Source organism: Adelges cooleyi, unplaced genomic scaffold (assembly GCF_023614345.1).
Source record: "Adelges cooleyi isolate 19-005CV unplaced genomic scaffold, UGA_ACOO_1.1 ACOO_flye_CR_arks_rails_tigmint_CR_PRNA_40, whole genome shotgun sequence".
In the NCBI taxonomy this organism is placed as follows: Eukaryota; Metazoa; Arthropoda; class Insecta; order Hemiptera; family Adelgidae; genus Adelges; species Adelges cooleyi.
In genome coordinates this window covers 154,476-168,444 of record NW_026096079.1, presented here as the reverse complement: position 1 = coordinate 168,444, position 13,969 = coordinate 154,476, and the positions used below count along the sequence as shown (strand labels likewise).

The following is a 13,969-nucleotide window of genomic DNA, read 5'->3' as shown; positions in this document are numbered from 1 at the left end:
TTAGTAATATGATTTTGGTTGTATTAAATATTTGTATCGTATTCCATTATTACATCAAACACATTTTAAGTATGCCAACTAGTTTTAGTAAAATTTATTTCAGACATCAGTTAAAGTAGACGCAGCTGCGACAAATAACAAATATTGTTAGTTTTTTTTTTATGGTACATTTTTTCTATACTCCAAGTGTCATTATTTTATTTATTTATTTTTAAAACTATAATATTTGTTTTCTATTGCACTACTTACTGCGAGAAAATTACACGATTGTGTGTGTTTTTTTAATTAATTTTAAATATAGTCTTAATAAACCTAAAACTATTGTTTTTAAATAATCTTTACAAAAACAATAATTTTTTTTTTCGTTATTTAAATTAATAGGCTTCGACATAAAGGTCTAGGTTATTGGCTTAATTGTGACATGCAATCTTTATAAGCGTAACAAATCTCTGAGAAGAGATTAAGTTTTATACAAGTAGTTTAGATAAGATATGTCAATGTGTCAAGTGAAATTATTTGTAAAAATATTTGTTTTTTTAGAGAATCTTGTTGAATAGAAGTAATTTTTTTTAAATGCCTGAGGTTTTTTTCAAAATTAAAGGTTAATGATATTAAGTAATTTAAAAATTAGTAAAGTATAACAAAGTATTAGCAACAAACTATGAGTAATAAATAAGTGACATTATTTAAATTGGTTGGTTTTATTTGGTTTGGCGGAACATTGTAAAAGTTCTAGCGTCTAGCGGGCTTGGAAACTAAATGTTCATTTTTTTTTACAAAAAAATAATTTTAGGGTGCTAAGTCCTCTTTTCTCTGGGTCGTTTAACGGATCAGCCGGTATAAAATAAAATCAATTCTATATATTATTATGGTAAAGAGCGACAAATCTGTGGTAATCGCGAGCAATACTTTTTATTATAAAATACAGCAACATTCGATTTGGTTATTTTAATATATTATTAATAGCACTTCAAAATTTCAACAAGTTGAGAAATTATTTTTCACATTTAACACGAAAAAAGTATTGTTGCCAGTCTTGGTTCCCAAAAAGGACTGAGTGTGCACGAACTGTTGTTTATAGAAGTTAGGACACAAAAACCGGCATTGTCAAGTTTAGCATTTTTTATATATGCAGTTGGCCTATCTATACTCAAGATCAATCCTTTGAAACGACATACCTTTTTAGCCATAGTAAATAATCCCTCTCTATCAACTAAAAAAAATAAAAACATAATTTTTAGTAATTTGTCAAATTAAGCTTAATGGTAGCTACTTTTATTTATTGTGCAAGAAACAAGTAACAACTAAAATATATGCATAAAAAATAATACAATATATGGCCTGTATGACCTTATGGGAAAAAAATTAATTACACCAAGGAATCTTTATAAATGTTGTAATGAACGAATTACAACGTTGACTGTATTAACCATAAATTTCAGTAATACAGCAGAAGCATTTATAAAGAAAGACATTGTCATTTTGTTCAAAAAAACTCAATAGAGGATATTGTGTTAAATTATTTGTTATTGGTGACTACATTTGTTATATAGTATACGCATTTATACTCCAGTAATCTTTATTCTATATTCTTGATTTATTAGCTATGCGTTATTAACTATTAAGTCATAAAAATAATAAATGTTTTATCAATAGTTTAAAAATGTTACATTCATTTTTTATCAGAAAAATCACTGTTTAGTCTACCACTAAGGCATAGATAACCTTGTGATCGATAGACGAGGGTCTCAATTTAAAATTGTATTAAAACAGCAAAATTTAACATCTAATTGAGAAAAATATTATTTATTAGAAATTATTATTGAAATACGTATATTTTAATAATATATGTATTTGTAGTTTGGGTATTAAAAATTTCATAGCTTGCTTTTTTAGTTTTTATCAAATAATAATATTTTATGTTTTTTTCATCAAGAAACAGTAAATTAATGAGATGGTGGGGTGACTTTTGAAACTTAAACAGTAACGTTTACATTTAATTAGTTTGTCAATATGATTATGGCTTATTTCTCAATCATTTAGACTAGACCAAAGATAAGAGGTTGATAATAGAAGTACCAAAATAACAAATGTGCACAAAAGTACAAATTTTCAAACATACCCATGTTCCTATGTTTAGTAATATAAATATTTATTAAAAGAAAAACTGCAAAGTTGAAAATTATTTTCCGAGAAAATAAGTGACTTACTTTTTCACCAAACCTAAATAAACTAATGGAAAATCATTACAACTATAAATGGATATTTACTATTTTCGATTAGAGTTGCCATAGCTACTTTAACTCTTGATCTTCTATCATTTCCAAGTTGTGACCAACCAATATCTTCAAAATATTTAAAATATCTATGTTAATAACACATATTAACTAAAAATAAAAAACAAATTAGTTGTTCATAGTGACGTTGTACAAACCAACAATGGTCGATGAGAAGCTAAAGTTTATGGGTTCGACCAGTGTTTGATCGTACAGGATTTATCAACGAATGCTTTTTTTGTTTGTGTTAGTTCAACCAGTTTTTTTATCAGTATTCGAAATAGATACTTAAGTAAAACTATTTAATTTTTTCAAGTTGTATATAAAAAAAAACTGTATATACCCTTTTGAGCAATTACTAACTTTCAAGTTCTTAGCAGTGATGTTTTCAAAGTTTAGAACGTTTGTGCTATGACATGAAAAGTTGGCTCTTGCACTTTGTACGATTGAAGGGTCTTAATTTAAGTCTGTTATATTATAGATTTATACAAAACGGATAGCTATATTGTTTGAAGGACTGTTTTGTACATCAAATAAATGTGTGATTACTTAGGTTTTCAACATCCGGCACAGGGATAGCTGTAACAAAAGTATAAAATAATTATAGAGTAAACAACAATCAGATTTTTTTTTTTATATAATTAAGGTTTAATTGTCACAATAAAACTTATATTACTTAGAGTTTAGACCAATTAATTAATGTAAAAAATTGTTCTAAATTTTAAATGTTCTCGAAAAATGTTAACTGTATAAGTACATACACGTGACCATAGTTATTTCTTTTTGCAAATCAGTCTGGTATTTTATGCATTCTAAAACAAAAAAATGGAATATATTTTAATGTTTACCTATATATTTTTGTATTCATGTCATATGCCCATAATTTATAGATGTCTCTGTGTAAACATTATAACTTTTAAATACAACATGAGTGGTTACTTGGTATGGAACGAGAATGTGCTAATTCTGAAATTAAAAACGAAAATATTTTATTCTTAATAATTATTATGAGGTAACTATGACATATTGTTATTTGTTACCCGGTGCGGCTAACATATAAGCAATTTTCTCTGAAATAACAATAAATTCAATTTATTAATTTACAGTATTAGGGATTTTTGTTTTATGATTACCCATCGGTGCACGTCCAAAAATAATATTTCTTATAACGTCTGGCAATCTATCTGGAATATACCGATAATGGATTGAGAACTATTGAGTGTACAAAATAGGTTTCCAGTAAAACTAGCCTTTAGTATATCGATTTTAAATTCATCTTAGTATCTTACCTCCTGCAAGGTCGATGTGTTTGTCTGTCATTAATTATTAAAATATGTAAGTATTAAAACATTGAAACTTTAAAACTTGTCGAGTTGTTTTGAATGTAAAAAATGTTTACTCACTTGTAACGGCAATCGCTGTCTTATATTCCTCTAAAAAAAAAAAAAACATTAAATTGTTAGTTTTTTTTTTTTAGCTTTTACTTCCTCAAGTGTTTAAGACAAACTAGGCACGTGTAAAAATGTAAAAATTACCAGTAATATCAGCCAAAACATTAACAAAGGTAAATGATATTATGAAACAAAAAAATTTCATTTTCATCTGCAAATAATAATAAACATAAAAGTCATTTGTAATGAGTAAGTCGCCAATAAGCAATGCCAATGAGCATTTATGATGCATTTGAGATGCATTTATACAATTCAGTAGTGATTCTTTGTGGTCGTTGGTTTTTATTTATAGTGATTTACAAGATTAAATGTGTAATTTTTTTTTTGAAAAACCATAAAACAAAGATTTTTCGAGGAAATTTTATACTATTTTATTAACCTCACTCTAGATCTACCTTCAGTCTATCTTATAGACCTTAAGCGCTTAATCTGCACCTAAAGAACAAATAAATACTATGTTTCCACCCCTTTAAGAGAAAAACGTTATAATGTACTTTTAGTGTGTCTAAGTATATTCATAATACTATTTCTGAAAAATATTCTGAATCGGTACAACATTTGTGTAGTATTAATAACATTATTTATAATTAATTAAAACGACCTAGTGGTTAAAGATTTTTCGCAAATTCTTGTACAAACTCATCATGAAAAATGTATTAAAGTTGTACTTACAATCATTGAAGTCGAATCGTGTTACTTTTTTAAAATATTGAAATAACACAAATTTAAAAGACAATACGATCAATTTGATTGGCTTATTAAACTGTCTATTTTAAAATGATTTCCTTGCGACTCGTCGATGGCTTTTATGTCGACCGAAACAATAAAATATTAGTGTTGTTTTTTCAGTTGGCATATGCAAATATATTTCATAATGATTCATATCATATATACATAGTGGAGTTTCAGCTTTCATTTGAGTTATTGCTTTAATGTGTCACGTCTATTCATATTAGAGAAATGTAATAAGAAAATAAAGAATTGGGATAAGAAATCAGAGATAAAGGACTAGAGATAAGCGAAGATATTAGATTATGTAATCAGATATGAGATTAATAATGGAAGTACAAAATTACCAAAAATCCCGGAGTTCTATATTTCTATATTAAGACATATCCTAGTTCCTTTGTACTACCCTGCAGCGGAGGTACTAATTTCAGTCTACTGATACATTATTTTTACATTTAGGTCCATGCCTGCGCACACTAACGTTTTTATTAATATGTTTTTGACACGAATATGTCCTATGGCACAAGGCGGTGAAGAGATTATAATATGAATGTGATGAGAACAAGATAAATTCTGGGTAATTGAATTCTTTTGTTTATCCCTCCTTAAAAATACTGTATCTGATTCAAACCATTTTTTTTTAAAATTTTGTTTACTAACAGTCTAGACGGTGCTGCGGTATACACGTTTTACAATAATTGATATATTACCTTTTTTTTTTTTAAATAAAATTAATAAACTGATTTATAATGTAATTATGTAGTTATAATTAAAAAATAGTATGAGGGGAGATTTGCACAGTTTTAGCTTTGATAATTCATTACATAAATTAATATGATTACTATAAATTTAACTACTCAAGCAATCAGAAGCTGGGTATGGTATAGATATACCTACAACCTACATGTTACCAACACTTTTTTACCTGCGCATAGAATTTACAAAAAATAATATATGAAATTATTTATATTTAAATAAGTACTGAATAGTTTTTAAAAGTATCTTAACGAGAGGGCAAATATTAGATATTGTAATGGTTATCTAATAATAACCTCTTTTATGCAATTGTTTTACTTTAATTAAATTCTAGTTGGGTCCAAGCCTTCAATTGCATGGCCTTGCCTATGCAATGCTTAAATTTGAGCTTGGACAATTGCTTTGAAATTTATAATTTTGCTGTTCCCTTAACTCTTAACTATTAATCTATTCCTTGTTCGAATCAGTATTCTGATGGAACGGTTCCTCTATATTATTTTAATGTTATTTAATGGTATTTGAAACTGATTTTTTTGCCCTCTTGTAAAGTTGAGAAAAATTATATATGAAGTGTTGCATCTCAAGCGACGACATACTAAAACAAGGTAAATAATCGGTTGTTTGATAAAATAATGTACAATAATATAAATGAAAATATTTTCAAAAAAAAAAAAACCACACACTGTAATTATTTTTCAAGAAAATTAATCTCTTAATCATCTAAATGAATCAACCGGTATACAATAATATAGATTTTGTATATTATATTTGTAAGTAAAACTTTTTATTGTAAAATACATTAACATTCGCTTTGGTTATTTCAATATATTAACAATAGTAGATCATAATTTCAATGAGTTATCCATATTATAATTGCTTGGTCTGATTTATTATAACCGAGATGCAAGTAAACACTTCTTACGTTTAACTTGAGTGAAGTATACTTTCCATACTTGGGTCCCAAACAGAATTGTGTATGTAAATATTTTCGTCTATGTCAGTTAGGACACATTTACCATCATCGTCAAGTATAACTTTTTTAATATATGCATTGGGATTTTGTATACTCAAGAGCAATCCTTTGAGACGACACATCTTGACGGCTATACGAAAAATTGCATCTAATTCAACTTGAAAAAAAAACAATTATTTTGTAATAATTCGTCAAATTTAGATCAATAATTTTGTTTATCGTGCAAGGCCTATTTAGTTAGGCACATGTGTACAAAATATATAATACACAGGGTGGTCGTATCGTACAGCTATGTTCTTCTAGTTGATAATTTGTATATAGGTAAACACGGCTGGACACCAAACATAACATAACTTCTTATTCGTCGAAATTGTATAAAATACATTTAAAAAAAAAAAACCTTAGTTTGTGTATAATATTAATTTTACTACTATTTATTATTAATTAATTAAACATCAATAATACTTTATAACAAAAGCATTAAAGAAAAAAAACCAATTGTCATTTGAAATTAAGTTTTGCCTTGTTCAATAAAATTCAGTAGAAGATTTTGTTGATATTGTTGATTTTAATTAATACTATGTTTAAAGAGGTATTTTAAATGTGTACCGTTTATGTTTCAATAACTGATAGTGCTTTGGAAAATACTGATTATAAAATAAACGTATTTGATATCTTGAAATATTACAGAGTAATATAAATACAAACTGTAGAAAAACTACAAAATTGTAACTGTTTTCCAAGAAATTGTATGTCTAACGTTCTAACCTAACCTAGCCTATTTAAGTAAATAGATCACCCTGTGTATATAACATGTAAGAAATTGAAATCATTAAAACTCTGAATGTATACTTACATCTTGCGATTATGGCTTGCAGAGCTAGTTTAACTCTTGATCTTCTATCAACTCCAAGTTGTGACCAACTAATATCTTCAAAAAAATACTGTGTAATTAGCAAATATTAATTAAAAATAAAAAACAAATTAGTTTTTAGCAGTAATGTTTTCAAAGTTTAGAACGTTTGTGCTATGACCCGAAAAGTTGTTTCTTGTGCTTTGTGCGGTTGAAGAGTTTGTTATTTAAGCATGTTATATTATAGTGTTTAACAAAACGGTGCTTTATTGTTTATAGGGCTGTTTTTAATATCGTATTAATGCGTGATTACTTAGGTTTACAGCATCGGGCACAGGCTGAGCTGTAACAAAAACATGAAAAAATTATAGAGTAAAAAAAACCCGGTTTGGATATTTAAATAAGGTAAAACTGTTTAAATATAACTAAGATTACTCAGACCGATTAATCAATATAAAATATGGTACAAATATTTGAATAATATTACAAACAATTCACAAAACTTTAATCGAAAAAACGTATTATAACGTTATGACTTGTACCTAGTCGAATTTTTATCGTTATTGTTTGGAATTAAGTACTAAATTTGAAATTTGTTAAATTTTACACTTACACGTGACTTTAAGTATTTCATTTTGCATAGCTTTCTGGTAATTTTTGCATTCTAACACATAAAAACCCAATTATATTTTAATGTATAGAAATGTATAGACAAGTGTATGATTAATCTCAATACTTGTATAAACTAATATAATTACTAATAAACACAACAAAGGTGATTACTTGTTAGGCAGCAAGATATTATATTTTCTAAAACCAAAACGAAAATATTTTATTCTTAATTCTTATGACACAACTATGTGGAATTACATCCATAAACTGTAAGCAATATTGTTACCTGGTGCAGCTAACATAAGAGCAATTTTTTCTGAAATAACAATAACATAAGTAGATAAATGTATAATAGTGAATTTTTAAACAATAGCAAGTTAAGCAACAAAGAAAAAAATCCGGCCATAGTGGGGGACAGGTTTGCAGGAATTTTTAATTTTGAAAGTGATAAAATCATTATAAAAAGCGTTTATTTGAAAGTGAGTACTGTTTTTTTTTTTTTTGCAAAAAACAAGTGGCCCAAAACAGTGGCGTGCACAATATTATATTATACTCCAATGAACGGGATGTCCATATTATGAATATAGGGGTCTATATATTTATTATATTATGTAGTATTATGATATTATATTGTCATTCCTACAGCTTTGACTGATTTTGATAAGCGAGACTAAAAATCAACCAGCCCATTGTTCTTTGCAATTTTTATACCATTTTCTAGTATTGTTTATGACTGACTAACTCGCCGTTATTTTTTTATTATTTTAGAATTATACTTACCCATCGCTGTAATTTGAAATATAATATTTCCAATTACATCCGGCAATCTATCTAGAATAAACAAATAATGGGTAGAGATACATGATAACATTCAAGTACAATCGTAATAGAAATATAAAACTTAAAAATAAGAGGACACCACGATTTGGCAGATAATAGTCACTAACTATTATTAGCCAAGTGTGCTCTAAGTAAATAATAAAAACGTCTGTATTTTCACAGTGCTCAGAACACTGCGGTACTTAACATTTTGAACTATTTCAATCTGAACAAATTACACAAAACATTAATTTTATTTATTTTTTGATCATTTATTATCATACAAAAATGATAAAACAACTGACTTTCAGTATATAAATTTTAAATACATCTTACCTCCTGCAAGCTCGATGTGTCTGTCTGTCGTTAATTATTAAAATGTCATGTAGATGTTAAAATAATAAAACTTATTATGTTATTTTGTATGCAAGAAATGTTTACTCACTGGTGATGGCCACCTCTTTCTTATACTCCGCTGTAAAAAAAAAATCGTTAAATATCGGTTTTGTAATGGAGTATACCAGGTATACTAAGTAGGCGTAAAGATGAAAAAATTACCGTAGGTAACTGCCAAAACTTCTTGAAGGGCAAATGATATTAAGAAACAAAAAAAGTTGATTTTTATCTGAAAATAATAATAAACAAATGCGAATTTGAATTTTTAGTTAATTTAAAATGTGTTTTTAAATGATAACTTTTTAACCATTTTAACCATATTATGTTATACTACCTATTGTTATATATTATTATTTTATAACTTTCATTCCTCATGGTTTTAAACTACAGCCAAAAAATAAAATAGTATGCTCACACCGCTTAAAGGGGAAAAGAACCAAGAACTAATTTTAGGTGTGCGACTAAGTATATTGATAATACCGTGTCTAAAGAATATTCCAAACCAATTATTTGAAACTAATTCGATAATTGAGCTAGACTTTGAAGGGAAAAACGGTGAACATTAAAAATTGTAGATCCCATGAAGTAACTTTCAGGTTTGCTTCTTGATTTATTGACTTGCAAAATTATGAATAATAATTTATACATATTGATTATAATAAATTAGGTAGACATAGCGGTATGAAAAGCGTACTTACAATCATTGCAGTCGAATTGTGTTACTTTTTTAAAATATCGAAACAATACAAATTTAAAATACAATATGATCAATTTGACGATCGGCTTTTTAAACTATCAGTTTGAAATTGATTTTATTGGGCTTTTTATGTCCACCGAAACAGTAAAATACTAGTATGTTTTTCCAATTGGTATATGCAAATACATTTTATCATGACTTACTTCATACGTACATAGCAGAGTTTTGGCTTTCATTTGAGTTATTGCTTTTACAATCACTTGTGTAAATTAACGTTTGCATTCAACGGTTTTAATTGCTTTATTGTACATGATACATGTGCATGACATTTCAGGGTTTATTTTAAGGTGTAATAGACTTCACGAATAGCTATGTGAAAAACACAAACCGTTTCCTCAGAATTCTTTGGTATTTTTTTTTTTTTTTGTAAAGTAAAATCCCCCAAGAAAATGGGGGAAATTAAATTTTGGTCGTAGGTAGTAAATTTCTAGTCAACAGCCAACATGGTGTATCTGAAAAATAATTGTATTATATTGTTGATATTGCCTTTTGTTACTACGGCTATAGCTAAACTCACAAAAAATAAACATATTTTTGGCTTTACAATTATTATTTTTATCGGTATTTTATACTTTACCATCCTCGCTCCACAGATTCAAACAGGTTGCAGAGTAGTTTCATTATGTTGTTAATAACTTTATAAGGAAAACAACACAATAAATCATTGTTTTAATAAACGAAACCCCCCCCCCCTTGGTATTCATTCAGTAAAAAAAATATATATATATTATTCTTTAAACCTTTGTTTATACAATATAAAAGCTATGTATAAAATTGCAATTCTTTAGATTAAAAATTGAGTTTTTTGTTTTGACATATTTTATTATTAGCATGTATAAATAGTTTTTACCTAATTAATACGTTGGGAATAAAAACAATTTTTCATTATTTATAAATTATAATATTCGTAGCTTATGATTTAAAAGTAGGTAGGTTGTTCAGGATGAAACATGCATAAGACTGTATTTAAAGTGGTAAACTAACTTTCAAAAATATTCAAAACTGAATATAATCTCTAACCCTTCGATGCGAAAAGTTGCTTATTTGAAATAATCTTTTTTCTTCATTAGTTATTTAATTTGTTATATTTCATCTTACTAGTACTATCTAGTGGATATAACGAGCTGTTTTTTATTTAAAAAAAATTCTTGATCAGCCAATAGATTCGTAGACCCGATCATTATTTTCATAACGGTATTCCTCGTTTTTAAATTGTTAAGAGTATCTGGAATTAATATATTTATTTTTTTTAAAAAAATATGAAAATTGGGCGCATTAAACTTATAAAAAATAATAATATGTCTTTTTCGTCGAGAAACTATACGGTGTTGTTTTCGCCAAACGCGCACGAATAACAACAGCTCTTCAAACATGACATTGAACAAATAAAGCCTTAGCTCGTGCTGCATACATTAGTTAAAACAACACACTTATTACCATGGCATAGAAATTTGCTGTGGTATTATAAAAACGCGGGACATAGCGTTTTAAAGATTGTATTATATTATGAAATTTCTGTTGGGCCGTGAAATTCTGTTATTATTAGTTTTACACAATATCATGTTGTTGGCAAAACGTTTTAATATTTTCTAATTATTTTTTTGCTAAAACTATTACTTCTTGTTAATTTCCCAACAAATTAAATTGTATTGAAAAAGCAATAGTAACTTCTTTAATACCGTATCAATTTTATTATCGGCGCTACTATTTGTTTATAGGCGAATAAAAGAAAACTCAAAAGAATAAATAAACGTCTGAACATTGTCAATAAAAAAAAAAGCGTTCAATGTTGATATTTGTGTGGATCAAAACAAAATAAATAATCAACACAATATGTATAGTTATAATGATAAAGTAATATTTCATTAAGACTAATACAATGATGTAATAGTTAAAGACATGTAAAATTATAAAGTGCCCAGATAGAGCGTTTAATTTGACTTGTTAGTTATTATTAGCTTACATAAAATCTGTGTGGAAAATTAGTAACTAAGACGCCCCCCCAATACGCTTTGATATTAGGTATATATAGATTCAACTTTCTGTAAATTATACACTAGGGAAAATTGAAAATTCAGTGTTTTCGGTGCGTTGAAAAAATAGAAAAAAAAAGGAATTTTTTTCTTTATTTTTTTTAAGGACGGGAAGCGGGAAAATACATAAAACGAACAGCAAACATACCTATATGGGATAGGTACGAATATCAAACATTGTACCTATCCCATATCGTCTTGTTATTTGTTCTAGTTTTTCTAAAAAATGTAATAGAAATATTCCTTCCCACTATCAAAACTATTACCGTTACAAACAAATTTAGTGTAGCTGTAAAACGTGGTTTGGATTGTCACGTAAGTTTAACGACAATTCAGTCGATACAGCATACTTCGTAGTGCGCAGTTAAAAATTTGTGAAAAATATTAGTGTTCATATTATAACGAATAACAATTGTACATAGTATACCTGTTTTTAATTTTTTTCGACAGTTAAAGAAGAATACAAGTAAAAAAATGTTTTTGTTCCAAGTCTGTGTTATTGCACTATGCAGTATTAGCCGTTGTCAAACGATGATAACATTGGAGACCATTCGAAATTTGCAAGAAACCGAGTCGATTTTATGAGTTTGGTGCTTTTGGACAAAACGTGCTATACTCAATATAGATCGAACGAGACCGAGGAAGCCCCGCAGAAAAGATGCGTTAGTATCCCGGACGTTCAAGTGCCATATGCAAACTACGGTGTGATGCCACCCTTTACGGTTACTGAAGATCTGGGCCGTAATATTTTTTCCACTGAAAGTTCGCTGACAGCCAATATACCAAGTACAGACTGTTTTATGGCCGTTATACTGGACACCTATTGCGGTCTTGCAGTAGGCCTGCCATTGCAAGTAGTGATGGAGAACTGTGTAAAAAAAGAACGTTACTTCGAGGCATTTATTCGCCTTATAAACGTAATTGAAAGTGAAGGCATTTCAATGTTGAGTAGATTGTGTCATGTATCAAATCAAATAATACCAAATAAGTTATCAAAAGATATTAATGAGCTCTTTGATACGATCGTTCCTATTATAGAACACATTTACAACAAGTTTAAATTTTATTTAATATCGACTGAGGCGGTGCGTCAAATAGTAACCGCCATCAACGTAGTAAGGGTGAAAGAGAGGGGGGGTTTGAAAAAACGAAAAGAATTCTTCACACTTACATGCATGGAGTTTAGTCAACGGTATGGTAACATGATGGGCTTGGTGAGTACTGGCATATATACGGACGTCGAACATCTACCGACTCCCTACAAAGCCAACCAAGAATTATCCCTTATTAGAATACGTGCAATCAGATACTTTAAAAAAGAAACGGACGCTGGACCAAGCGGTGGTGTTGGTGAATTCAATATACTGCATCAACTCCAAAATCAGGAATAAAATAGCCAATTATAATGTTTATATAGTTTATATATGTTTGCCGAAAATCCTTATGTGTTAACTAATAAAAAAAACGTACGCTTAAATGTATATGCAATTTAAACCAATTTAATAAGTACCTTACAATATTTGTATAATTATAATTATTATTGTATTATAATTTTTCGCTTTTAATAGTTTTCATCAGTTGCTTAAAAAAAAAAATCAAATTCATTATTGCAAACCTGCTCTTTTGTTTTATTATACAATTGGGAAAAAATGTATCAAACATATTAGTACTTAGTACTTTAGCAGAACTAATGATATTCCATTTATTATTTTCACAGGTAATACATTTGAGTACACTAATTTAACCCTTTAATGCGCCATGTTGCTTATTTAAAACAATCTAATTAGCCGCTGATGTTGTTTAAAAATGATAAAGACCTGATCATTATTTTTTTAACGGTATCTCTCATTTTTAAATTGTTATGGGTATAATAATATTCGTGTATTTGGCTATTGCACCGTCATTAGTATCATCATCTTAGATCAGCCATAGTTATATACTAGTCAATAGTGGATATAAAAGCAATACTGTTACTAGAATTTTATTTTTTCAAAGTATTTATATTTCAATACACTTTGTCATGGTGAGTGTCACTATGACGGTCTCAAATTCTTCTATGATGTTAGACCTTTTTTCACAGATTTTAGTTAATTTGAAATTGATGAATTTATTTTTTTAAAAATATATCAAAATTGGGCGCACTAAAACCTATAAAATTATAAAAAAGAATAATATGTTATTTTTATTCTGTACAGCCAATGTCACCATGTACAAAAAACGATACTAAAATAGAAATTTTTTCCTTTTTTTTGGAAGGACGGGAAGCGGGATACTACATGAAACAAAAATCAAACATTGTCCCTATCCAATGTCG

The 13,969-nt window shown here is 27.9% G+C and overlaps 2 protein-coding genes and 1 long non-coding RNA gene across 4 annotated transcripts; all 3 read right to left on the bottom strand.

Annotated features, from left to right (window-relative positions):
- Positions 1 to 955: 955 nt before the first annotated feature.
- Positions 956 to 3,232, bottom strand: LOC126841658 (uncharacterized). The gene is made up of 5 exons (XM_050578249.1): positions 3,216 to 3,232; positions 3,038 to 3,088; positions 2,826 to 2,855; positions 2,271 to 2,345; positions 956 to 1,213 (listed from the first exon to the last, which is right to left on the bottom strand). Exons 2-5 carry the CDS (start codon positions 3,045 to 3,047, stop codon positions 1,008 to 1,010), a joined length of 321 nt encoding a protein of 106 aa, XP_050434206.1. The 5' UTR covers positions 3,048 to 3,088; positions 3,216 to 3,232; the 3' UTR covers positions 956 to 1,007.
- Positions 3,233 to 3,409: 177 nt separating this feature from the next.
- Positions 3,410 to 4,510, bottom strand: LOC126841659 (uncharacterized). Its single transcript, XR_007686217.1, has 5 exons — positions 4,400 to 4,510; positions 3,812 to 3,878; positions 3,680 to 3,709; positions 3,566 to 3,589; positions 3,410 to 3,460 (listed from the first exon to the last, which is right to left on the bottom strand). It is a non-coding gene; the product is annotated as an uncharacterized LOC126841659 (long non-coding RNA).
- Positions 4,511 to 6,017: 1,507 nt separating this feature from the next.
- On the bottom strand, positions 6,018 to 9,673 carry LOC126841657 (uncharacterized). Of its 2 annotated transcripts, none has more exons than XM_050578248.1 (11): positions 9,564 to 9,673; positions 9,028 to 9,094; positions 8,915 to 8,944; positions 8,806 to 8,829; positions 8,431 to 8,481; positions 7,937 to 7,966; positions 7,822 to 7,848; positions 7,652 to 7,702; positions 7,352 to 7,381; positions 7,042 to 7,116; positions 6,018 to 6,315 (listed from the first exon to the last, which is right to left on the bottom strand). In XM_050578248.1, exons 1-11 carry the CDS (start codon positions 9,567 to 9,569, stop codon positions 6,137 to 6,139), a joined length of 570 nt encoding a protein of 189 aa, XP_050434205.1. In that variant the 5' UTR covers positions 9,570 to 9,673; the 3' UTR covers positions 6,018 to 6,136. The 2 variants fall into 2 exon arrangements, with proteins under 2 accessions (XP_050434205.1, XP_050434204.1); XM_050578247.1 differs by having other exon boundaries at positions 6,018 to 6,342; positions 9,564 to 9,671.
- Positions 9,674 to 13,969: the final 4,296 nt, after the last annotated feature.